The 27,354-nt window shown below is 36.2% G+C and overlaps 1 protein-coding gene across 2 annotated transcripts; it reads left to right on the top strand.

Moving 5' to 3' along the window:
* Nucleotides 1-215: 215 nt before the first annotated feature.
* KLRK1 (killer cell lectin like receptor K1) lies at nt 216-17,656 on the top strand. 2 transcript variants are annotated; one of them, XM_050750257.1, is made up of 8 exons: nt 216-326; nt 1,398-1,502; nt 3,312-3,419; nt 10,257-10,349; nt 10,568-10,603; nt 11,423-11,574; nt 12,724-12,827; nt 17,065-17,656. In XM_050750257.1, the coding sequence occupies exons 2-8, from the start codon at nt 1,463-1,465 to the stop codon at nt 17,180-17,182; spliced, it is 651 nt and encodes a 216-aa protein (XP_050606214.1). In that variant the 5' UTR covers nt 216-326; nt 1,398-1,462; the 3' UTR covers nt 17,183-17,656. The 2 variants fall into 2 exon arrangements, with proteins under 2 accessions (XP_050606214.1, XP_050606215.1); XM_050750258.1 differs by having other exon boundaries at nt 1,356-1,502; nt 17,065-17,650.
* Nucleotides 17,657-27,354: the final 9,698 nt, after the last annotated feature.

Below are 27,354 nucleotides of genomic sequence, written 5' to 3'. Positions count from 1 at the left end.
TCATTTTCAAATCCTAAAATGTTATTAAAAATAATGGCAAAACTAAAATTACTTTTGCACCAACTGAACATTTATCCAACCATGGGTGGTCTTACCTCTTTTACCAAATTAACAATATTTCTATAGTGATAAGGCGGAAGTACTGTGGTTTATGTTTTTCCACAGGAAGGTGAGATTATAACATTTGTCACACTTTTCTCAAAGATAGAATTTCACTGAGTATCTCCACTTTCAATTCTAGATCAGGAACTGAGAACATATCTAAATTTTCTAGTTTTATAGAAGACTTTTATCCACAAGAATCAAGATCTTCCCTCTCTGAGCAGGTGTGTGTATGTGTGTATGTGTGTGTGTTTATTATTCAAGATATGAGAAACTATATTTCGACCTCAAAAAAATAAAAATATTTACACTGTAAGGTAATTCTAATTGTTTCTTAGATGCTTGAATAGAACTCCTGAGGATACAGAATACTTATCATTTCTGATGTGTATTCTATCACTGTATCTGATGATAGGGAATTAGTACATACCTATTAAAGAATTAGAAGTTGTAATATTACTATAAGAAGAAGCTTTGTCTCTAAGAAAAACTAGAAAAAATTGAATCTTTACCTTTAGGATTAGAAGAATTGAGTTTCAATTTGAATTCTCAAATTTTTGAGTTTTCTGATGTTGTAAGGGGCACTTACCTTTGATACACATCTTTACATGCAAGGTGAAACAAGTTATATCTGTGCTTTCCAACTATCATAATCAAATATGAAATAGCTTTTATTTTTAAAGTCTAAGCACTATGCATATTTATTAGTTTTTTTTTCTGGAAGCTCTGCTGTGCATTGCTAAGATGTTACTAAATAAACATGTGAGATTGGTTTTATTAATGATGATGGTGATGAGAATTTGTTGTTGATGATGATGATACGGGCACGTTGGATGAAAATGCACTAGAAAAGGACATTCAATAAAAGTGCATAAAACTTACCTGAGTTTAGCTAGCAGAAAGAAAACTAAATTATTGCCAGATAAAATAAACAACTATAAACACTTGGTCTTAGCTAAAAGGCCAAGAAGCAATAAATAACTGTAAACAGAAAACTGTGTGTGCTGTTATCTAATATCAGTAATGTAAAATATTTGTGTTAAATATCTCAATGTAGGTGAATTAATATATTCATTATATTGTTATGACATTTTGAAGTAATTGGCGATTATTTTACAACCAAGAGATATGTATACAATTATTTTTGCCTGGCTTTATGTGAATTGTCATTTCTATTCTTTTCTTAGAGGCATGCACAGGGGGAAAGTTTCTGGATTTTACTTTTCTATTCAAAATATTTTCTCTCACCACAGGAAAGAGAACAACAAACAAATGCTCAATTTTATTTTATTCAGGAATCCTTTGTGCTTTGAAGACTTCAGATTCCTCTCTGAGGTAGACGTGCACTTACAATTATTTGATGGGGTGGATTCGTGGTCGGAGGCCTCGACACAACTTGGGTATGTTTTCACCACATAAGTGTGTAGTTTTGTTTGTATACAATTTTAAGATACCAAGAATTTTATACAAGCATATAAGGCATAGGCAAGCAATTTACTCTGATTCTTTTCATGTTCTATTTATGTTGATTTCATGTTACGTCCGTATTTTATGTGAAATCAAGTCTTCCAAAACTTAAAAACTTTTTTTCCCTTTATTTTATTAACTATATTTTGGTAAAGTCACAATTTGGGCCAGCTTGAAATAGTGAAACAGATGTGGAGTCATACTTGAATTTTACTCAAACTTTTACCGCTCTCTAGATTTGAAATGGGGTCAATCTGCAACCTCTATGTAGTTTAGTTTAGTTTCTTTTTCTATCAAATACAGGCATGAAACATTCCATATTGATCTTAGTAGATTTGTGTAATATTCAAATCAAGTGACATGTATTTTAAAGCCCTTTTTATCCTAAAGGTGTTTATACATTTATAACTTATTCACAGTTGGTAACATTATATTAAATAAGCTTTATGATTTTGGCCATCTCTAATACTCAGTTTCTTCATCCATAAAGTGATACCTACTCTCTTTACTCCATATGTAAAATAACTGAGTTAGATATTACATGTGCAAACAATGTCTAAGTCTAATTTTAGCTATAAAAGATAATTCATATTATCATTTAATTTATAAAAGGCTTTTGTACAACAAACCCCCATGACATGAGTTTACATATGTAACAAACCTTTGCATACAACCCTGAACCAAAAATAAAAGTTTTAAAAAAAGCTTTTAAGAAAATATTAATCATCAGTAAATAATATTTCAAGAGAGCAAAATGATTCTTTCAGTATTTTGTTCATCGGCAAGATTATCTGTCTTTGTTCTAAAGGGTTAGATCCTACTATTTTAGCCTATGTATGTCCTTCATTATAAAGAAAATTAGACGGCTGGGCACAGTGGCTCACGCCTGTAATCCCAGAACTTTGGGAGGCCGAGGCAGGTGGATCACCTGAGCTCAGGAGTTCGAGACCAGCCTGGCCAATATGATGAACCCCCGTCTGTACTAAAAATAAAAAAATTAGCCAGGTATGGTGGCACAAGCCTGTAATCCCAGCTACTCAGGAGGCTGAGGCAGGAGAATCGCTTGAATCCAGGAGGTGGAGGTTGCAATGAGCCAGGATCACGCCACTGCATTCCAGCCTGGGCTACAAGAGCGAAACTCTATCTCAAAAAATAAAAAATAATAAATAAATAAATAAAAGAAAATTAGACACACTAGTATTTACTAAAAGCTTACTAAATGATTGATGTTATTGATGTTAAGTTCCTTATATTTTTATTTCATTTTTAAAATACCCATACTGGGTTGTAATAGTATCCTTTTCTTTTTTATTTCTTTCTTCTTTTGCAAGTTAGGAAACTGGGATGCAAAAGCTAGATTATTTATGAAGTTATATTAAGTTTGTATATGTGAATAGGTGATTTAAATACATGTCTTTCTCCAAAATGTCTTTTCACTATACCAAGTCCCTTTCTGGTAATGTTAGGTTTCATTATACATTACGAATTAACTAATTTTAATAGTTAAAATTAGTTAGGATTTGCTGAGGGTACTTTGCATGGCATAAATGTAATTTTATTTATATAGTAAAGTGTAAACATAATAATGTAGTAATATAAAATGAAAATAAATTCATGTTGTGCTTTAAAAAGGATTGTCATGAGAAGTACATAGATGGAAATGGCAAGTGGAATTTTTAAAATGTATGCACCAAATAGCAGAAAGGCCATGACTCATATAAGCCTGAATTCTTTCTTTCTAGAGATGAGTGAATTTCATAATTATAAGTTGGGTCTAGCAAAGAGTGATTTTTCAACACGATGCCAAAAGCAAAGATGTCCAGTAATCAAAAGCAAATGTAGAGAAAACGGTAAGTCCTATGTTCCATTTGTCTACTCTCAGTATATTCAAATGAATCTTGGAAACTATGTGATTAAATCAATGACAATCATTCAGTTTACTTTATCTTCATCAGGAAAGCAGGAATACCCCCATGAACTCTAATATAATATTAAAATATATAATAAAATTATGGTATTAAAAGCTATTGAGTTTAGAATATTTTCATGGCCTAAAAAGTGATGAGTTTATTTATCACGATAATATAATTGAGGCAGGAATTTCTAAGAGATTACTGAAAAGAAAACTAAATAGAAATGAAAAACAGAAAAGATATTTTAAAAATCCTCCAGAGATATGTTCCTAAATATTGTAGAAGTGATAGCTAGATTATTATTTATAGAATTGTTTCTGACTGCAGTGAAGAAGATGTACTCTCCAATGTCTTTTTTCAAAGCAGAATATTATTGATAATAGACCTTTATATAGTTTGTATGAAAAGCAAAACAACAGGTGACCCCTCAATTTTGATTAAAAACTAAGAAACAAATTATTAACGAATAGCATCACTTTACAAGAATTAATTTAAGGAATGCAAAGTGCTATATGTAAAAATTCCTTTTTGGACTAAAATATTCAATTGTTACCAAAATTTTAAACCCACATGCCTTTTCACTCAGCAATTATCATTGTGGGAATTTATCCCAGAGAGGGACTCAAAAATATGCACAGATGGGTATGAAATGTATCATTATTTCTAATAGCAACACCTAAGAAACAAATTAAATATCCACTGGAAAAAAAATTCAAAGTCTGTCAAAAATTAGATTCTGTCCAGAGTTGTCAGTGAAATACAATGCAGCTATTTATAAATTTGGTATCCTTATACACCATGGGAACTAATCACCAGGATATTGTCTTAGGTTAAAAAAAAAAAAATTCATAGGATGTTTTGTATATTATAGTTTCTTTAAAATGTATTTTTAATATGTAGCTAAGGGGAATGGTAATTTTTATTTATTTTTAGTTGGCATGTAATAATTATACATATTTAAGGGATACGGTGATATTTCCATACAACTATACAATGTCTAATGACCAAATCAAGGTAATTAGCATATCCATCACCTCAAACATTTATCAGTTCTTTGTGTTGGGAACATTCAAAACCTTCTCTTCTAGCTATCTGAAAATATACAATAAATTACTCTTAACTGTACTCTCCCTACAGTGCTATAGGAACACTAGAAAAAGCCCACATGTAGCTATAATTATGTATCCATTAACCTCTCCTAATCTTCTCCTCCTCACTATTCTTTCTAGCCTTAAATAACCACAATTCTACTCTCTAATTCTGTGAGCTAAAAGTTTGGATCTCCTACATATGAGTGAGAATATGCGGTATTTATCTTTCCATGCCTTATTTACTTTACTTAACATTATGTACTTCTGACGCATCCATGTTGGTGAAAATAATAGGATTTCATTCTTTTCATTCTTTTTTTTATGACTGAATGGTATTCCTCTGTGTGTGTGTGTGTGTGTGTGTGTGAGAGTGTACACACATTTTGTTTAGCCATTCATCTGTTAATGGACACAGGTTAATTCCATATCTTGGCTATTGTGAATAATGCTGCAATAGACATGGGGCTGCAGACATTATTTCAATATACTGATTTCCTTTCCATTGGAGAAAGACTGAGATTGCTGAATCATATGGTAGTTCTATTTTTGGTTTTTTAAGGAACCTCCATACTGTTTCCATAATGGCTATACTAATTTACATTCCCACCAACATTATATAAACATTAGCCTTTCCCTGCATCCTCACTGTCATTTGTTATTTTTTGTCTTTTTAAATAATAGCTATTCTAACTTAGGGTGAGATGATAGTCATTGTGGTTTTGATTTTCATCTTATTGATGATGAATGATGTTGAACTTTCAAAAAATATATCCATGGCTATTTGTTTATCTTCTCAGAAATATCTATTCAGATCCTTTTCTCATTTTCAAATCAGTTTTTGTTGTTGATGATGCTGTTGAGTTGTTTGAATTCCTTGTATATTCTGGATATTGTTCTCTTGTCAGAGGAATAATTTGCAAGTATTTTCTCTCATTCTACAAGTTGTCTCTTCACTCTGTCACTTGTTTCCTATGCAGCAAAGAAGTGTTTTAGTTTGATACAGCCTCCTTTGTTTCTTTTTGCTTTTGTTGCCTGTACTTTTGAAGTCTTACCCATAAAATCTTTGCCTAGACTCATGTCCTGTGGTGTTTCTCTTATCTCTTCTAGTAGTTTTATAGATTCAGTTCTTACTTTTAAGTCAGTTCTTTTATAGATTCAGTTCTTACTTTTAATCCATTTTGAGTTGATTTTTCTATATAGTGTGAGATGAGGGTCTAATTTCATTCCTCTGTGTGGATATCCAGTTTTTTCAGCTCCATTTATTGAAGTGCCTGTCCTTTCCCAGTGTATGTTATTGGTGCCTTTCTGGAAAAATCAGTTGGCTGTAAATAGATGGATTTATTCTTGCATTGTCTATTCTGTTTTATTGGTCTAAATGTCTAGTTTTATGTCAATGCCATACTGTTTAAGTTATTATAGTTTTGTAGTATATATTGAAATCAGGTAATGTGATGCCACCAGTTTTCTTCATTTTTGTTCAAGATTGCTTTGACTATTCAGTCTTTTGTGGTACCATACAAATTTTAGGATCTTTTTTCTATTTCTGTAGAGAATGTTATTAGTATTGTGATAGGAATTGCATTGAATCTATAGATTGCTTTGAGTCGTATAATTACTTTAACAATATTCTTTCAGTCTATGAACATGAGATGTCTTTCCATGTTTTTGCATCCTCTCTGGTTTCATTAATCAGTATTTTATAGTTTTCACTGCAGAGATCTTCCACTTGTGTGATTAAATTTATTTCAGGGTATTTTATTATTTGTAGGTATAAATGGAATTGACTTCTTGATTTCTTTTTCAGCCAGTTTGTTATTGGTGTATAGAAACACTACTGATTTTTGTATGTAGATTTTTGTATCCTGAAACTTTACTGAATTTGTTTATTTGTTCAAAGGCATTTTGTTTAATTTTCATGTATCTGTGCAGTTTCCAAAGTTCCTCTTGTTATAAATTTCTAGTTTTATTCCATTGTTGTCAGAAAATTTACTTGATATAATATTGAATTTTGAAAATGTGTTGAGACTTATCACCTAGCATATGGTCTATCCTGATGAATGTTCCATATGATGATAATAAGAATATGTGTTTTGCAGCAGTTGGATGAAATGTTCTGTACATTTAGTAAGGTTCATTAGGTCTATATTATAGTTTTACTTGGATGTTTCTTTTCTGATTTTCTCTCTGAACGATCTGTCCATTGCTTAAAATGTGTGGTTGAACTCCTCTACCCTTATTGTATTAGTCTATTTCTCCCTTCAGATCTATTAATATTTACTTAATATATCTGAGTGCTGTAGTATTGGGTGCATATGTATACTTATAAATACAATATTATATTGCTGAAATGACCCATTTGTCATTATGTAATGGTCTTCTTTGACTCTTTTTTACTCTTTTTGACTTAAAGTCTACTTTATCTAAGTATAGCTATGCCTTCTCTTTACTGGTTTTCATTTTCATGGAATATCTGTTTTCATCCTATACTGTCAGTCTATGTGTGTTTTTACGAGCAAAGTGAGTTTCTTGAAGGCAATATATTGTTCAGTTTTGTTGTTTTTAATCCATTCAGTCACTCTATGTCTTTTACTTGGAGAATTTAGCCCCCTTGCATTTAATATTTTATTGGTAAGTAAAAACTTACTATTGCCATTTTATTCCTTGTTTTCTAGTAGTTTTGTAAGTCTTCCTTTCTTCCTGTCTTCCTTTGTGATTAAGTTGCTGTCTCTGGCAGTGTATTTTAATTCCTTGATTTTCATTTTAGTGTAATTTTAGTGTATCTGTTATAGGTTTTTGTTTTGTCGTTACCATGAGACTTACAAGGACATCTTATAACTATAGCAATTATTTTATACTGATGACAACTTAACCTTGATCACAAAGAAAAGAAAAACAAAACGAAACAAAAAACTAAACAACTCTACACTTTAACTCCATCTCCTCTCACATGTTGACTTATGTTTGCATGGATTTACATCATTTTATATTGACTATCTAATAACAAATTATAATTACTTTTATTTTGATAGAGTTGTCTTTTGATCTTTATAAGATCTGTGTGGTTGAGGCACCACAATTGAAGTATTAGAATATTCTGAATTTGTCTGTATACTTACTTTTATCAGTGAGTTTTGTACCTTCAAATCTTTTCTTATTGCACATTTATGTTCTTTTTTTCTGACTGAAAAAATGCTCTTTAGCATGTCATGTAAGACAGGTCTAGTGAGAATAAATTCACTCAACTTCTGTTTGCCTGAGAAATACTTTTTCTCTCTGTCATGTTGATAGTTTTATTGGGTACGGTATCTCAGTTGGCAGGTTTTTTTCCTCGGGTCTTTGAGTATGTCACCCCACTTCCTCTTGGCCTATAAAGTTTCTGCTAAGAAGTCTGCTAACAGATGTGTTGAAGCTTCTTTATATTTATTTTGCTTTTTAAATTTTGCTTCCTTTAAAATTCTCACTTTATCTCAAGCTTTGAACATTTAAATTTTATATGCCTTGTGGTAATCTTATTTGGGTTGAATCTGCTTGCTAATCTTTGACCTTCCTGTATGTGCTTATTCATATCTTTCTCTGGGTTTGGTAAGTTTTCTGTTTGTCCACAGCTTCCCAGACCAGTGCTGTGCCAGGGCTTGCCCAAGGGCCATGGTTGCTATGGCCTGCAACCACTGAAATTTTCCTGAGACCCAAGGCCACTTTAGTCAGCTGGTGATAAAATGGGCTGAGACTAAGGTTCCTCCTGCCTAAGCAGTGGATTCCTCTCTGGCCCACGTGGGTCAAAATGCTGCCCGTATGAGCACTGGTGTGGAATCAAAGGCCGTGGGGTCTCTGTCTTTTGCTGTGTTCCAATGTGGTGGGGCCAGGTCTAAGTTCCAACACAAAGTCCCACACTCTTATTTCCATTTCCCAAGCAGGCAGTTTCTCTCCAAGCACTGCAGTATCTGGGTTTGGAAGAGGGGTGTTTAGGCAAGGCAAGACGGTCTTTTCTTACCTCTTTAATGTGTTTTTTCTTCTTATCATGCCAAAATCAGGGTACTGTGATAGCTCACCTAATTTCTTGAATTCTTTTGAAGGTACTTTCTTGCCTGGATAGTTATTTAGTTTGATGTTGCTGTGAGAAGATAATAGCTAAAGGGTTCTTCACAGCCAGCTTGCTCTTCTGTCATTTTCTTCATTGTTCTCCAGTATACCTGTTGTTTTGCCTACCCATTGATTTTTTTTCTCCTCTATCATTATCTATCTTTGTGGTTTGGTGGTTCTCTGCAGTAATAAGATTTGATTCCTTTCTCTTTCTTATTTGTGTATCTGCTCTACCAGTTTTATACTTCTGTGCATTTTTATGGTGATAGACATTGTCCTTTCACTTCTAGATATAGGACTCCCTTAAGCATCTCTTGTGGGGCTAGTCTAGTGGTGATGAATTCCCTCAGTTTTTGCTTGTCTGGAAGAATATGTCTCCTTTATTTCTGAAGGATAGCTTTGCTTAATACAGTATTCTTATTTGGCAGAGGTCTTTTTTTCTTTTTTTTTTTTGGCATTTTGAATTTATCATCCCATGCTCTTCTGGCCTGCTGCTGGAGAAAGTGGGATTGCTGGCCGTGGTGGCCGTGGGCCCCAAGCAAGTGGCTCTGGGAATCTGGGGTGCACATGCATGACTCTGTCTATGCTGAGGACAGACTCTCTACTTGGCTGCATCACCTGTTCCCTGGACAAAGGGCTCTGTATGGGCTTGATGCAAGGGTCATGACTACACCATTGATTGGGATCACCTGGTGTTGCTATGCTGCAGTCCTCTAGGTGGATTTGGTGGAATGTCAGCAGGGCCCCAGGGATGTGAAGATGCAGAAGCTATTGGGCCCCAAAGATGTAAAGGTAAAGGAACTATTAGGCCCCAGGGCAGAGTGTACTTTTGTGGTGGCTACACTCTCAAAATGGTGCAGTGCTGCTGCAGCCTGTGTTCCAGAGAAGAGGAGGGAACCCAGTGTGAACTCCCACCCTGCAATAATGCAGTGATGTGGATTCCAGTCAACTCCCTATACCGGACTCAGGGATTGTGAAGAATGTGGAGCTCTCCTATAGCTAGGAGAGCAGGTATTTCTAACGGGAATGTGGACCCCTGGGGAGCTCCTGCTTACCTTTTCTCCTCAATGGAGAGTCCCTCTTGGCTCTAAGCTGATCCATGTCACCTGCTTCTCTTCCCTTTCTATGCTATCGCCCTGAGCATCTGTGCCTCAGAGAGACTTGGTCACTTTCTTGCTGAATTCCAGCCTTCTCCCTTCAACACTCTATTCAATGTGTGGTTATCTACTTGTTGTTTTGGTCCCTTGTGGAAGTGAGTGCTGGGTGCCTGCAGTTAGCCATCTTGATGATGCTTCCTCCTTCTTTGTTTATGTTTATTATTGTATCTGCATAAAAATAATAAATCATAAGCATAATTTACTCTAGGGATGACTGGGGAACTTGTAGAGAAGTATAGAAGGAAATATTACATTGTTGTACTCTAGTTTTTGATCATTTGCAAAATATTTATGCTCTGTTCTGGGAAAAATAATTAAGGCAGAAAAAGGATCAATACTACCTTCTCATTAAAAAAAGAAAAAAACCTCTAATATTTATATTAAATACAAAGATACCCAAACCCTTTATGCTTCTTTTTCTGATCTGTCTCTTTTTTCTTTGACAGCATCTCCACTTTTTTTCTGCTGTTTCATTGCTGTAGCTATGGGAATCCGTTTCATTATTATGGTAACAATATGGAGTGCCGTATTCCTAAATTGTAAGTGATAACAGAGAAGTAGATTGCAACATTGTTAATTTAACAATTGTAATGTATTACTTTTGTTAGTATTCAGAAACACAGAAACATAAACTAGAAATATTAAATGTATCTTTGTCATATTTTTGCTATTAGTCCAGAAATGTGTAAACTATATTTGCTTATAGTATAAATTACTAACAATACAAACTTTTTAATACTTATGGTTATTTTAATAGCATTATTCAACCAAGAAGTTCAAATTCCCTTGACTGGTAAGTGAATTTTTTAAATGTTTTAGAACATATATTTTATGTATCTACCTACACTATTGTGTAGGCATGTATTCAATGATGTAAGAAAAGGAAAAATTAAATAATTAATTCTAGTCTGTAATACACTATGGCTTCTGTTTTCCTTTTAACAATGAGGGAATACTTGTAAAAATAGAGGATGCTTAGGTTTGATATCTTTCTCTCTCTCTCTCTCTCTCCAATACTTGTAAAAAATAGAGGCTACTTAGGTGTGGTTTGACATCTTTCTCTCTCTCTCTCTCTTTTTTTTTTTTTTTTTTTTTTTTTTTTTTTTTGAGATGGGGTCTCACTCTGTCACCCAGGCTGGAGTGCAGTGGGGTGATCTCAGCACAGTACAACCTCCACCTCCCGGTTTCAAGTGATTCTCATGCCTCAGCCTCCCAAGTACTTGGGACTGCAACCTCCACCTCCTGGGCTCGAGCAATTCTCGTGCCTCAGCTTCCCAAGTAGCTGGGACTGCAGGCATGCGCCACCACACCGGCTAATTTTTGTATTTTTAGTAGAGGCAGGTTTTCACCATGTTGGCCAGGCTGGTATCTGACTAACCTCAAGTGAGTCAACTGCCTTGGCCTCCCAAAGTGCTAGGATTACAGGCATGAGACACCACGCCCAGCCTGGCATCTCTCTATGAATACGTAGAGATGTGCCTTTGGTTATGACTATGATAGTTTAATAATCTGAAATTTTAGAGTTGGAGTGAAAAAGACATTTAATTTGTCTAGATAAAATCTGCTATAATGTTCAGATATGTAGAATTAATAATATATTTTCCTTTTCTAGAAAGTTACTGTGGCCCATGTCCTAAAAACTGGATATGTTATAAAAATAACTGCTACCAGTTTTTTAATGAGAGTAAAAACTGGTATGAGAGCCAGGCTTCTTGTATGTCTCAAAATGCCAGCCTTCTGAAAGTATACAGCAAAGAGGACCAGGTTGAGTATTTATTTTAATTTCCCATCCTATATTTAATCCTAACATCTGAGGCAAATCATTGGAATATGAACCTGGAATATATAAGGGACACTATGACTTGGTTATTCTAATACCAACCCTAAATCTTTCTTCATTGAAAATAACAAAGCATAGAAATTGCAGGTATCAGACACATGAAAAAATGCTCGTCATCACTGGCCATCAGAGAAATGCAAATCAAAACCACAATGAGATACCATCTCACACCAGTTAGAATGGCAATCATTAAAAAGTCAGGAAACAACAAGTGCTGGAGAGGATGTGGAGAAATAGGAACACTTTTACACTGTTGGTGGGATTGTAAACTAGTTCAACCATTATGGAAAACAGTATGGCGATTCCTCAAGGATCTAGAACTAGAAATACCATATGACCCAGCCATCGCATTACTGGGTATATACCCAAAGGATTCTAAATCATGCTGCTATAAAGACACATGCACACGTATGTTTATTGCAGCACTATTCACAATAGCAAAGACTTGGAATCAACATTCCACTGATGGAATGTTGGAATGTCCATCAGTGACAGACTGGATTAAGAAAATGTGGCACATATACACCATGGAATACTATGCAGCCATAAAAAAGGATGAGTTTGTGTCCTTTGTAGGGACATGGATGCAGCTGGAAACCATCATTCTCAGCAAACTATCGCAAGAACAGAAAACCAAATACCGCATGTTCTGACTCATAGGTGGGAACTGAACAATGAGATCCCTTAGACACAGGAAGGGGAACATCATGCACCGGGGCCTATTATGGGGAGGGGGCAGTGGGGAGGAATGGCATTGGGAGTTATAACTGATGTAAATGACGAGTTGATGGGTGCTGATGAGTTGATGGGTGCAGCACACCAACATGGCACATGTATACACATGTAACAAACCTGCACGTTGTGCACATGTACCCTAGAACTTAAAGTATAATTAAAAAAAAAAAAAAGAAATTGCAGGTATCATGTATGTGTGCTCAGACAGGAATTATGCTAGTTGGGGGACCGAATGCATGTTTTTACAAATGTGAGAACAGATGAAATGGCTATGGTCTGGCGTTTACTAAAATTATGAACACTGATTTCACTTATAGTGTATTTGTGATTTCAAACAGGATTTACTTAAACTGGTGAAGTCATATCACTGGATGGGATTAGTACACATTCCAACAAATGGATCTTGGCAGTGGGAAGATGGCTCCATTCTCTCACCCAACCTGTAAGTCTTTGACCCAATGGGTCTCTAGTTTTGAATTTTTGTCCTAAGCTTTCCCTGTAATAAGTCTAATCACTCATTTCACATAATCCCAAGACATTTGCATGTTCTAATAGATTTAGTAAAAAGTGCTTAGGCCCTAAATTTGGGAGAAAGTTGTATTCATTGTAGAGTAGCCAACACAAATACTTATAAGTAATATAAATTGTTTAGTATATGGTAAGTACTATGCAAAGCAGGTCTAATATTATGTTCGTTTTACAGAAAAAGAGACAGAAGCAGAGAGGTTAAGTATCACATACATTTCTTTCTGAATTTATTACCAGACATGTTGAGACATAATTAACATATAATAAATTGCACATATATAAAGTACACAATTTAATAAGTCTCCAGAAATATATATATATACTCATGAAACCATTAAGAACATCAAGATAATTAACCTGGAAAACATTCTCTAAGCACGCACCTTTGTGATTTCTCCTCTGTGTCCCTACGTACTTACCTCTTTCTCTTTCCAGTCAGTCAGTTTTCTGCCACTTTAGTTTGCAGTTCATAGAATTTAATATAAATGAAGTCATACAATATGTATCATTTGCAAAGTCTTATTTTCACTTAGAAAAGTTGTCTTGAGATTCAGCCATCTCATTGCATGAGTAAAGAGTTAATTACCTTTTATCTCTTCATTTATTGATGTATATTTAGGTAATTCCCAGTTATTGATCATTACAAATAATGCTACTTGCTAATAATATTTGTGTACAAGTACTTGTATCATATTAACAAAGTCTTTCTTTTCCTTAATATAAACACCTAGAAACAAAATGGCTGAATCATATAAGTATATATTTAACCTTTTTAAAAGTGCCACACTGTTATCCAAAGTGGTGGTGATATTTTACAAATTTTACTTTCTACCTATCTGTATGTAAGAGAAAATCTGAGAGAGAAGTTGCTTCATATCCTAGTCAACACTTGCTTTGATTAGCCTCTTAAATTCTATACTGGTTGGGCGCAGTGGCTTACACCTATAATCCCAGCACTTTGGGAGGCCGGGGCAGGCAGATCACCTGAGGTTGTGAGTTCGAGACCAACCTGGCCAATGTAGTGAAACGCTGTCTCTACTAAAAATACAAAAATTAGCTGGACGAGGTGGCAGGCACCTGTAATCCCAGCTAGTCAGGAGGCTGAGGCAGGAGAATCGCTTGAAGCTGGGAGGCGGAGGTTGCAGTGAGCCGAGATTGCACCACTGCACTCCAGCCTCAGTGACAGAGCGAGACCCTATCTCATAAATAAATAAATAAATAAATTTTAGACACACTAAATGATGTGTTTTGGTATATGAGTGTAGTTTTAACTTGCATTTTACTAATGCAATGATGTTAAGTAGCATTTTTTTGTGCTTATTTGCCATTGAGGTAAAAATTTTCTTCTCACTGATTTCTGCTTTGATCTTTATTATTTACTGTCTTCTTATAGTAGGTTAAATTTGCTTTTTTAGTTTCTTATATTGAAAGCTGATGTTGATTTGAAACTTTTTTTCTAATAAAAGTTATACTATTAATACGTGAGATGATTTGGCAACATCCCCACATATTTTAAGATACTATTTTTAAATTTCCATTCAGTTAAAAATAGTTTCTAAATTGTCTTTTGCATTCTTTGATTCATTGATTTTTAACATGTGTCATTTAGTTTTCAACATTTGTGAATTTTTCAGACATATTTTTATTGTTGATTTCTAATTTAATTTCAATTTTATTAGAGAATTATTTTGTATAGTAAGTCTGGCACTTTTTTAAAGTGCTCTTTTCACTGATTTTCAAATTTACTTTGCTACTTTAATGATTAATTGACAATGATCAATGCACAACCTTTTACTCTCATGTATTCTTTTCAACTTTCCCCTTGTGTTTATTGTAGCAAGAACTCCTTACCTTCCTTCCTCATTATCTGTTTATAATTTGGAAGCCCCAGTATACCTTAGAATTGATACACGACGTCCTCATTTATGTACGGTTTGCAAGTTTATTTTTAACAGAAAAAACATTGATTCTCTAAAAAAAAAAATAAGAGTTGTATCATATTTTCTCAATATTTTCCTATCTACAAGGACAAAACTTTCTTTCAGAAGCAAAACGACTGGCATACTAACTTTCTGTTTATGCATGTAGTAATTATTTGTTGACTGCTACACAATTTCTAGGAATTATGCAGAGAAAACTACAGAGATGAGTAGAATAAAACTCATTTAGGAGCTTCAAACTCTAGTCAGAGATGTAGTTGTAAGCAAATAATCCAGTGTTGTTAGGTACTCTGGCAGAAGTGTGATGAAAGTAGCATGAAAAAACAGACACAGAAATCGAAGGAACACATGGACAAAGTGATATTGAAAAGAACGAGGCCGGGTGGAGTGGCTCATGCCTGTAATCCCAGCACTTTGGGAGGCCAAGGCAGGGAGACTACCTGAGGTCAGGAGTTCAAAACCAGCTTGGCCAACGTGGTGAAACCTATCTCTACTGAAAATACAAAAAATAGCTGGTTGTGGTGGCAGGCACCTGTAATCCCAGCTACTCACGAGGCTGAGGTAGGAGAATTGCTTGAACCCAGGAGGCAGAGGTTGCAGTGAGATGAGGTTGTGCCACTGCACTCCAGGCTGGCGACAAGAGCAAAACACTGTCAAGAAAGAAGGAAGGAAGGAGGGAAGGAAGGAAGGAAGGAGGGAAGGAAGGACGGAAGGAAGGAAGGAAGGAAGGAAGGAAGGAAGGAAGGAAGGAAGGAAGGAAGGAAGGGAGGGAGGGAGGGGGGGGGGGGAGGGAGGGGGGAGGGAGGGAGGGAGGGAGGGAGGGAGGGGGGGGGGAGGGGGGGGGGGGAGGGAGGGAGGGAGGGAGGGAGGGAGGAAGGAAGGAAGGAAGGAAGGAAGGAAGGAAGGAGGGAGGGAAGGAAGGAGGGAAGGAAGGAAGGAAGGAAGGAGGGAAGGAAGGAAGGAAGGAAGGAGGGAAGGAAGGAAGGAAGGGAGGAAGGAAGGGAGGAAGGAAGGGAGGGAGGAGGGAGGAAGGAAGGAAGGAAGGGAGGGAGGGAAAGAAAGGGACTCTAATGTAGACTGAACCTAGTAAGAGCAGTTATTAAAAAATCTAGTCTGGGGCCGGGTACAGTGGCTCACACCTGTAGTCCCAGCACTTTGGGAGGCCAAAGTGGGTGAATTGCTTTAGGTCAGGAGTTCATGCCCAGCCTGGCCAATATCGTGAAACCCCATCTCTACTAGAAATACAAAAATTAGCCGGATGTGATGGCACATGCCTGTAATCTCAGCTACTCAGGAAACTGAGACAGGAGAATCACTTGAACTTGGGAGGCAGAGTTTGCAGTGAGCCAAGATTAAACCAGTGCACTCCAGCCTCGGCAGTGGAGCAAGATTCTATCTTAAAAAACAAGCAAACAAACAAACAACAAAGCAAAAACTCTTTAAAAATAGTTTTCTTCCTACAGTGGTCGATTGTTCAATTACAGAACAGAGGTCATTACATTGTCCTTTTAAATAGGGATAGCATCAGACCATAATATTTCTATTTTTTGTCAGTTTTACATTGAAGTGACATCCTCACTCTTTCTTGAGCTTTCTATTTCCCATCTCTTATGAAAGAAAACAAATTATTATTAATCATGTAATTCCAAAAGATTAAAGATGCCAGAGTAAAACACATATATAGATATAGAAATCTCTACGTGAAACGCCTAAACACATGCACGCATGCATACAAACACACACCCTTATATACACACTTGTGAATGTGTGTATGTATTAGAAGATTTGAGGTTTTATTTTCATTTCCTTACCAAGTAAAATTGCATATATCTGAAGAATATGTTTTATTTTTCCACAAAACACAGTATGAAATTCTAAATTGAATTCTGAATTGATTTCTCACTTAAATATTTGTTTTAAAATAAACATTTTAAAGTTTTCATTTAACTTGGGTATACATATGAAGAGATTTTATACTTCAGAATTGACTAGTTTCCAATGTATGATAAAAAGAGTGGCACCTTATTTACAATTTTTACTTTTATTATCTGAGTTGGCTATATTTTGTTTATAAATTAGGACTAGGCACGGTCCTAAAATCTCCTAAAATGGTATTAAGTTCCTATATTTGAAGTTCAATAGGTATGATTCATTTTTATTTTCCTGCATTAATAAAATCATGTTTGTAATTTTTAATTCTCTCTCCTCTAGACTAACAATAATTGAAATGCAGAAGGGAGACTGTGCACTCTATGCCTCAAGCTTTAAAGGCTACATAGAAAACTGTTCGATTCCAAATACATACATCTGCATGCAGAGGACTGTGTAAAGATGATCAACCTTCTCCATAAAAGCCAGGAACAGAGAAGGGATTACACCAGCGGAAACACTGCCAACTGAGACTAAAGGAAATAAACAAAACGGGACAAAATGACCAACGACTGTCAGATTTCTTAGAGTCCACAGGACCAGACCATAGAACAATTTCACTGCAAACATGCATGATTCTCCAGGACAAAGGAAGAGAGATCCCAAAGGCAATTCAGATATCCCCAAGGCTGCCTCTCCCACCATAAGCCCAGAGTGGATGGGCTGGGGGAGGGGTGCTGTTTTAATTTCTAAAGGTAGGACCAACACCCGCGGGATCAGTGAAGGGCGAGAAGCCCAGCAGATCCCTGAGAGTGCAACCCCCACCTCCACAGGAAATTGCCTCATGGGCAGGGCCATAGCAGAGAGACACAGCATGGGCAGTGCCTTCCCTGCCTCTGGGGATCATGCTGCCACTTTTAATGGGTCCTCTACCGCCCCCAGCCCCTCTGGGTTGGATTAGTGGTCGGTCCCTGGGAGGTGATCAAGCTCCTCTTCATCCCTATGGCACGGATTTCCTGCCTTGGGCCTTTACTCCTTACCGCAGTTTCTGAAGTGCTGGTATTGTCCTGCAGCCCCGTCCCGTTGCACTGCCAGGCAGGGTGCCAGCACATGGGGAGAGCCGGTCTCCATCCGAGTGAAGCTCACCTGTAGCACACCTTGCATTCCGGGTCTCCCCTGGCCCTGGGGCTCTAGAACTGCAGGCAAAGGGGACAGTAAATCTGTCATCTCCAATCCCGGGTGACCCCCAGAAATGTAGTATGATAGATAAGAAATCAGAGAGACCAAGGGGTTGAGGAGGATATTTATTATTTAGGTGCACTGGACCAGTCAGATTAACATCCAAACGACTGAGCCCTGAACAAAGAGTCAAGTTACCTTTTAATCATTTCGTGGGTGGGAGAAGATTTGTGCAGGGGGAAGCATATTACAGAAACAAGAAACAAAGACGTTATTCAATTGAGACTTGCATCACTTTTTTCGCCTTTTTTTTAAAGTTTTTTTTTCTTTTTTTCTTTTTTTGTTTTTGATTTTGAGGGTTTGGCATCATTTCTTACTTTTCAAGGAAAAGCATGTTTTGCGACTTGAGTTTATCTGTCTAGTGACCTTGCAGCTGCACAGCTAGAGAAACGGGTCTTCACAATGCCTGGGAAAGGGAGAGATAAGACTCACTAGCTACAGAAAAACAGGCAGCTAATTGTTAAAGGACTCCAACTCTTTCTCTTCCTCAGGGGGAATTGGGTTTTCTTACATACAACTGAGTTTTTGCTTACACATTTTTAAATTTATTTTGATTCCTGTTCCATGCCAACCACCTATGCTGCTGTTTTCCCCTCTCCTTCCCCTTCCCCTAGGGGAGGGACCCGCAGCAGTGGAGCTATTCTTTCTTCCCCCAAGAAGAAAGGAAAGGGGGATTCTGAATATTTTTCTTACTACCAGAGATTTGTGTGAGGTTCAACCCCCCCCCCCCCCCACACACACACATGGGGATTCCTCACCTCTTTCTGAGGTTCAACACCCCCCATGGGGATTTCTCACCTATTTTTAACCTCCAAGACATCCTGACTAAGGAACACTTTACCACCCCTGCGGTTTCTCTCTCTTTGGTATGTCCTAACTAAGGAATGCTTTACTGTCCTGAGGCATGTTTTTTTTTTTAAGTCCCGATCACCGAGGAAATACTTCACCGGCTCCCGCAGCTTCTTCTTGCTTGGTCTGTGCGCAGAGTCATCACCGCAGTATGTAAGGATCCTTTAAGCTAGATTGCTGGCCAGTTTTTTCTTTCTTTCTTTCTTTCTTTCTTTCTTTCTTTCTTTCTTTCTTTCTTTCTTTCTTTCTTTCTTTCTTTCTTTCTTTCTTTCTTTCTTTCTTTCTTTCTTTCTTTCTTTCTTTCTTTTTCTTTTCTTTTTTCTCTTTTTCCTTTCCTTCCTTCCTTCCTTTCTTTCTTTCTTTCTTTCTCTCTTTCTTTCTTTCTTTTCTTTCTTCTCTTTTTCTTTTCCTTCCTTCCTTCCTTTCTTTCTTTCTTTCTTTCTCTCTTTCTTTCTTTCTTTCTTTCTTTCTTTCTTTCTTTCTCTCTCTCTCTCTCTCTCTCTCTCTCTCTCTCTCTCTCTTTCTTTCTTTCTTTCTTTCTTTCTTTCTTTCTTTTTCTTTCTTTTTCTTTCTTTCTTTCTTTCTTTCTTTCTTTCTTTCTTTCTTTCTTTCTTTCTTTCTTTCTCCTCTCTGTGTTGCTGAGAGTCCGGGTTTATTCTTCACACCAGGTGGGTCTCAATTTCTCATACCTGAGGGCCCCTTCAATGAGGTAGGGGAGCGCGTTCCCTCTTGAGAGAGGACTGGAGACCACCCCTGGAAGAGAATGTATTCCCATATGGTTTGCCTCCAAATTGTTTGAAATGCTTGATTCCCGGTGCTATAAAGAAACGGCACTTGAACATAAATTTAATTTATTTAGTAAGGCCATTTTTTACTTCCTGCAGAAAGGGTACACACGCCAGCAGTTTTGCCACGAGTGTACACCGAGCGAAGGAGACAGGGTCATTTATAACCTGTCGCATCCACCCTACTGCTGTATCCGGTTTCCATTGGCTGGAACAGGACCTCGCATTCTGTATTTGTCCTGATTGGCTAGCAACTTAGAACTTTTTAAAAGAGGCAAAGGTAGAGGAGAACAAAGGAAGGAGGCAGTAACTTGTGGAATGCTGAGAAAGGTAAAAACACTTTTAAATAAGGAAGAGGAACAGGCTATGACCTAACGCTTGCTTGGACCAGTATGAGCACGCCGGGGCAAATATTTAGGAGCACAGGTCTTTGAATAAATTTTGCTTCTAAGAGAAGTTACTATTTATTCCTAATTAGATAGGGAGGAAAGTCTTTGAAGAGCAACCTCTACTTTGCTTTTTACAGAATAAATGCAGGCGAAAAGAACATAAACTTTGCCAGGGGTAGAATGTTATGGACAGAATGTTTCTGTTCCCCTGAAATTCATATTTGAAATCCTAACTCCCAATGGTATGGTATTAGGAGGGGGCCTTTGGGAAGTAATTTAGGTGTGAAAGTTGATTATAAGAATTGAGTAATTCTGTTTTTATGTCTACTTCTTCTTTGTCTAGCATCAGGATTGCAATCCTTTTCTTATTGCTACCAATTTGTCTTGTAAATCTTTGTTCATTATTTTACTGTGGTATACTATTACCTCTCACAGTTCAACTGTTTCATACCAACTTTTTTTTTTTTTTTGGCATTTGTGTTCTTTTTTTATGATTGTGTTAGAGTGTCTAATTCAATTTGCGGCATTTATTGCACTTTTCATCTGCTTAGTGATTGTTTCCTTTTTTGAGTGAGTGGCTTTTCATAAGAAAAATATTTTATTTATATTATTTGAACTTTTGAAGTTTCATATAAATATGGTTTGATTTTTCCTATTCCTGTTTCGTGGACAAGGATCCTAGTTAGAGAGCTCCCTCTTCTGTCAGTTCTGTCCTATTCAGCATAGCGTCTTCTATGGGTGGTGGTGATGATGGGAGTAGGAAGGGCAAATGATAGTCATGTCTTTTTTCTCTTTCCTTTCTGCAGGATTCTTAAGTTCCTCAAATTACTTATTTACTTTGATAGTCATATTTGTAAGAAGTATCACCCCTTCTTTATTTTCCACTTCTCTCCCAGAAACCATTGCTTTCCTTTCCAAGTTTCCCACTTCTGGTCTTGCGTTTCAAGCCTTTTCCCAGTACTATGAACTACCAAGTCCCAAATTGTGTTAAGTACTCTGACATTTATTGTTGAAGTTTTATCTTTCAGGGTTTATTGTATCTGTGATTCATTTATGTCCTCTAGTCTTCTCTTCTGAGTATGTTAAAGACTAATCTCCCTACCCTCCACCGCAGGTGTTCAGAGGTGGGCAGGAGCAAGTGTTCTTCTGCAATTATTTTTCTCTATTTATAGGTAATTTGAAGGTTGTGGTACTCTATGTCTCCTAGAGATGTTGGAAGAGTAAGGTATTATGTGGTTTTATTTGCTTTTCTTATTGATTTTATGAGTTTGGGGGAGAGATGGGAGATATTTGGGATTAGGCAACCGTCTCTGCAATGTGAGAAACTGAGGATTTACTACTGTTATTTGTTAAAGTGCCCTTTCTCTTAGATCCTTACTCTGAAATCTATTTCATACTTCAAACCAGTCACAGGCTGTATGGAAGACTTATTATAAGCTCTCAATAAGTAAGAATTCTAAAGTGTTAACCTCAGGTGACTGTGTTCTTAATGTACATGCGTACTTTCTTGTAGCCTGTCTATGTAATTTATTTAGTGTTTTAACAAACAGCTGTCACCTATGTTGGCTGAAAAAAATGCAAGTCTAACCATTTTCATGTCGGAGCAATTAAAACCAAGTATGAAAAAATATTACATTGGATTTTACAATATATGTGCATCATAGCTAGAAACATTTTTAAGAATCGAGAAAACCTCAGTTGGTGAGTAGAAAATATCAGAAAGCCTACTTAGTCCTATATGGGATTGTTTTATCATAGCTCCTACAGGATGTTTGATGGCATTGTGTACAGTAGTATTTGTTCTCTCCATCATGAGATAACTCCAGCCACAATGTTTTCCATTTATGCGTGGTAATGTTTTGTCCATTTAAGATGCAATTACATTTCATTGTATTGTATTCCAATTTAGAAATACAGCAAATGTTTTTTATATATATTAAATTTAAAATATATACATATACGTACACATAAATTATAAATATGTATCTTATTTTTAGATATGTAAATTATTTAAAACATGGTGGAGTAAAATCAGCAAGATAACAGAATGGGAAGCCCACCAATTCAACTAAAAATTTATAGACAAATTTTCTTTTTGAGACATTAAGAAACCACTTGAGATGCTCCAAAGCTGTTGGTGAAACTATTCATGTTGAAGCTTTAGGGAAATCTAAGGCACACTCCTTCCCTAATTCTTACCCCCAGCACAGTGCCAAAAAAGCAGGAAAAAACTCCCCAGCTCCAAGCTTTGCTCTTGGTTAATAAATGATGGATGGCATGTCCAATTCCCCAATTTTTCCAGGGGCTACTCCTAAGATTGGCTTCTCTCTAGCCTGTCTCAGTGTACCGATAGAACCAAGCATAGCCTGGCTGCCCGGGACCAGCAAGAACATAGGTGGTGGGGTGAGCTGGCAGTTTCATAGCACTGTAGTTCCTCTCCTTGGATCAACATGAGTGAGTGGACCAAAGCCTTCAGCTCTCAGCGTCTCCTTGGGGGAAAAAGTTGAACTAAACATCTGATAATCCGTATTTTCTGGAGATTGCCTGAGGAGCTAGCTCTGTTTATCTCAGAACACTCAGAGGACCCGGGATATTCTAGGTGCCTGTGATCTACTAAGAAAAAAAGAAAACCAGTTGGACTAGCATGAAGGTTGAAGAAGACTGCAAAAATCCCTTGCCAAATAATAACTAAAAGACAACAAAAAATGCCTTTACTGATATTATAAAAAATAGACTTTAAGTCAAAAATTGTCACAAGAAAAAAAGAAGGATATTACATAATGTTAAAGGAGTCAATTCACCATTGGAGCATATAACAATTTTAAACATATATGCACCCAACATCAGAGTATCTAAATGTATAAAACAAACATTGAATGAATTTAAGGGAGAAATAGATAGCAATACAATAACAGTAGGAGATTTCAATGCTCACTTTTAATAATGGATAGAACAACCAAACATAAAGGCAGCAAAGACCCAGATGACCTGATCAACACTGCAAGTCAAGTCACCTACAGACATATGCAGAACATTCAATCCAACAGCAGCAGAGTATAGATTCTTCTCAAGTGCACATGGATCATTCTCCAGGATAGATCATATGTTAGGTCATTAAAGAAGTCTTAAGAAAACTCAATCAACCTTTGCAAAATAAACTTTCTAAATTAACTGAGACCTGTCTCAAATTTTCAGGGTTCACAAAGGAAACAACCAGTGGAATGAAAAGATGATCTACAGAATGGGAGAAAATAATTGCAAATCATATATCAGAAAAGGAGTCAATATCCAAAACATATAAAGAACTCCTACAACTCAATATTAAAAAAACACAAGTAACCCAATTAAAAAATGTATCAAAAAACATACAAAGGGTCAATGGGTATATGAAATGATGCTCAATATCACTAATCATCAGGGAAATGCAAATTATAAGCAGCAAATATCATCTTTCACTTATAAGGATGGTTATTATCAAACAAACAAAAGACAAGTGTTGGGAAGTATATAGGGTAATTAGACCCCTTGAACACTTTGGTGGGAATGAAAAATTGTACTGCTTCTGTGGAAAACAGGATGGTGATTTTTCAAAAAAATAAAAATAGAACTACTATACGATCCACCAATCCCCCTTCCAGGTAATTATGCAAAAGAATTGAAATAAGAATCTCAAAGAAATATTAGTATACTACTGTCCATTGTTATACTAGTCACAGTAGCCAACATGTACATACAAATACAATAGAATATTATCCAGCCTTAAAAATGAAATCCTGCAATATGTAACAATGTGGATGAAACTTGAGGACATTATGCTAAATGAGGTAAGCGAGTCACAGGATAAATACTATATGGTTCCACTTATGTGAAATATCTAAAGTGGTCAAGCTTATAAAATCAGAGAATAGAATGGTGGTTGCCAGCAATGGAGAGAGGAAAAAATGGGACGACGTTAATTAGAGGGCATAAAGCCTCAATTATGCAAGATGAATAAATTATAGAGATCTACTATACAATATTTTACCTATAGTTAATAATACTGTACTGTAGACTTGAAAATTTGTTAAGAGGGTAGATCTTGTGTTTACCTCAATAAAATAAAATTTTAAAAAATTAGCAAATAGATGCAAAGATTCGTAAAAAAGATAACATGAACAACTGATGTTTATAGCTGAGAAATAAAAACTATCTGATTTCAATAGAGGCAGAATAAAACATTTAATAAAAGCATATGTCATATGTACTTCTTATAAAAATTATCATCAGACTAGGAATAGGAGGGAACTTTCTCAACCTAGTAAAGGTCATTTATGAAAATCCTACAGCTAAAATCAAGTGTAAAGATAAGAAAGTGAATATTCATCCTCTAAGATCAATAGCAAACCAAGGGTGTTTACTCACCACTTGTATTCAACTTTGTGTTGAATGTTCCAGCCACTGTGACGAGGTTATAAAAAGAATTAAAGGCACACAGTTTTCAAAAGAAACAAGTAAAACTGTCTTTATTCATCTATGCAGATAATACAATGAAATCTACAGAAATGCTGCTAGCATAAGTGAGTTTAGTCAGGTTGAACAATAAAAGATACACTTAGAATCAACTGTGTAAATGAATATATATATATACACTTACAATTTTAAAAATAAAAAACTTGAAATTAGAAAATAAAATGTATAATAGCACTAAAAACAATAGACTACTTTGGGGAAATCTCATAAAAGCATAAAAGGCCTGAATATTAAAAACTACAAAACATTACTGAGTATAATTTAAGTATATTGAGACGATGGACTAGGTAAAGAAAATGTGGTACATATACACCATGAAATACTATGCAGACATGAAAAAGAACAAAATCATGTCTTTTGCAGCAACATGGATGGAACTAGAGTCCATTATCCTAAGCAAATCAACCGAAGAAAAGAAAACCAAAAACCACATGTTCTCCCTTATAAGTGGGAGCTAAACATGGAGTGCACAGGCACACAAAAAAAGGAAACAATAGACACTGAGGCCTACTTGAGGGTGGAGAGTGGGAGAAGGATGAGGATTGAAAAACTGCCTGTCAGGTACTATGCCGATTACCAGGATGACAAAATTATCTGTACACCAAACCACTGCAACATGCAATGTACTCATATAAGAAGCCTACATATGTACCCCTGAACCTAAAACAAAAGCCAGAAGGAAAAAATTAAGCATATTGAAGTACAAGAAGCATATTTTATTCAAGGATCAGAAGACTCTCAGAAATAAAAAGGAATTGGCTGGACATGGTGGCTCATGCCTGTAATCCCAGCACTTTGGGAGGCCAAGGCAGGTGGGTCACTTGAGGGCAGGAGTTCAAGACAAGACTGGTCAACATGGTGAAACCCCGTCTCTACTAAAAATACAAAAATTAGCTGGGTGTTGTGGTGGGCATCTGTAATCCCAGCTACCAGGGAGGCTGAGGCACGAGAATCACTTGAACCTGGGTGGTGGAGTTTGCGGTGAGCTGAGATCGCACCACCGCCCTCTAACCTGGGTGACAGAACAAGAGTCAGTCTCAAAAAAAAAAAAAAGAAAGAAAAGGGAATTAACTATTGATACATGTATCAACATAGATGAGTATAAAAACTGTTATGCTGAATGAAAAATCCTGACAACAGATGTACATATTATATGACTCTATATAAAACATAGAAAGGCAAGTCTATAGTAACAGAATACAGTACAATACTCATCTGTGAGGGAAGGAGCAGATTTTTTATATATAGGGAAAAGGATACTTTTGAGGGTAGTATGTGTTTCATATATTGCTGAGGTGATGGTTTCACGGATGCATAGATATGGAAATGCATCAAATGTCATACTTAAAGCATATAAACCTTATTGTATCTCAATTATACTGCAACAGCGCTGTTAAAAATAAATAATGGCTAAAAGCTTAAACAAGCACTACATAGAAAAGGATATAAAAATGAAAACTAAAAGATGAGAGGAGAGCATCATTATTCATTCAGAAAATGGAAATTAAATGTACAATTGTATGCAAATGCATAGTATCCAGAAGGTCCTTAGACTAAAATAATTCATAATACTATGTGTTTGTCAAGAACATAGAGTAACACTCACATAAACTGCCAGTGAAATTATAAATAAACTTTATAAATAAATTTTTACAAGTTTTTAAAGCATGAACTAAAGGGCCTAAATACACGATAGCTTATGACTTAGAAATTCAACTCCTAGGGATACACTCAAAAGATATGAAGCCACATGTCCCACAAGAGATATATTAAAATGTTTATAGTGATTTTACTCATAATAGTGAAAAGTGGAAATGACTCAAATGTTGAACAATATTAGAATAAATAAGCAAATTGTGATACATTCTTATGAATTCTACATGACAATAAAAGTAAGGAGCTACTGCTGCACAAATATATGGATGTATCTCACAGACGTAATGCTTAGCAACAGAAGCCACCAAGATCATATTTGCTAAGCTTCCATTTATATGAAATTCAAGAACAGGCTAAACAAACCTATATTTTCAAAAACCAGAGTAGTGGTTTTCTTGGAACAGGGGACACACTATCAATTAGCAAACAGAAAGAGAGTCTTGGTGGTGGTAGATAGTCTCTATTGCAATCTGGTAGTAATTGTGTAAGTGTAGACATAGCTTAAAGATTTACATGTAAATTTAAGATAGATATTCTTTATTGTGTTTTTGCTCAATTAAAAATATATACAGAGGTAAACCGTAATCAATGAAGTATTTAGTGTAAATGAGAAAATTAGTGAAGAAAAATTTCATGATGGCAGTTTGTGGAGCAAGTCTAGTAAGGTGCCAGTCCAAACAAGAGCAGGTGGGTAAGGCCTCTTGGAGGGTTAATTCCAATGAGAACAAAGTGACACTCATGGGTTATATAACATAACTGAGAACTAACACAACAAAAAACAAAAAACAAACAAACAAAAAATTTTAATCTGGCAGAAGAGTTGTTTTTTATTGTATAAGGGTTGTAATAATAGAACCTCAAAGAAGGAAATATAATCCTAGCTTACTATTGGGCTCTAAAATGTCCTCTATTTGACCGGACGCTATGACTCATGCCTGTAATCCCAGCATTTCAGGAGGCCGAGGCAGGTGGATTACTTGAGGCCAGGAGTTGGAGACCAGCCCGGCCAACATGGCAAAACCCCATGTCTACTGAAAATACAAAAATTAGCCCAGCATGATGGTGGGTGCCTGTAATCCCAGCTAGTGGGGAGGCTGAAGCATGAGAATTGCTTGATCCAGGGAGGCAGATGTTGCAGTGAGCCGAGATTGTGCCACTGCACTCCAGCCTGGGTGACAGAGTGAGACTCCATCTCAATCAATAAA

Source organism: Macaca thibetana, chromosome 11 (assembly GCF_024542745.1).
Source record: "Macaca thibetana thibetana isolate TM-01 chromosome 11, ASM2454274v1, whole genome shotgun sequence".
In the NCBI taxonomy this organism is placed as follows: domain Eukaryota; kingdom Metazoa; phylum Chordata; class Mammalia; order Primates; family Cercopithecidae; genus Macaca; species Macaca thibetana.
This window is presented reverse-complemented; position numbering and strand designations above follow the sequence as displayed.

Bases quoted from the DNA above. Each gene is read 5' to 3' on its own strand.
- KLRK1 (XM_050750257.1), top strand. From the start codon at position 1,463: ATGGGGTGGATTCGTGGTCGGAGGCCTCGACACAACTTGG. The intron at 1,503-3,311 runs GTATGTTTTCAC...CTTTCTTTCTAG, and splicing joins GAGGCCTCGACACAACTTGG to AGATGAGTGAATTTCATAAT. The intron at 10,350-10,567 runs GTAAGTGATAAC...TTATTTTAATAG, and splicing joins GAGTGCCGTATTCCTAAATT to CATTATTCAACCAAGAAGTT.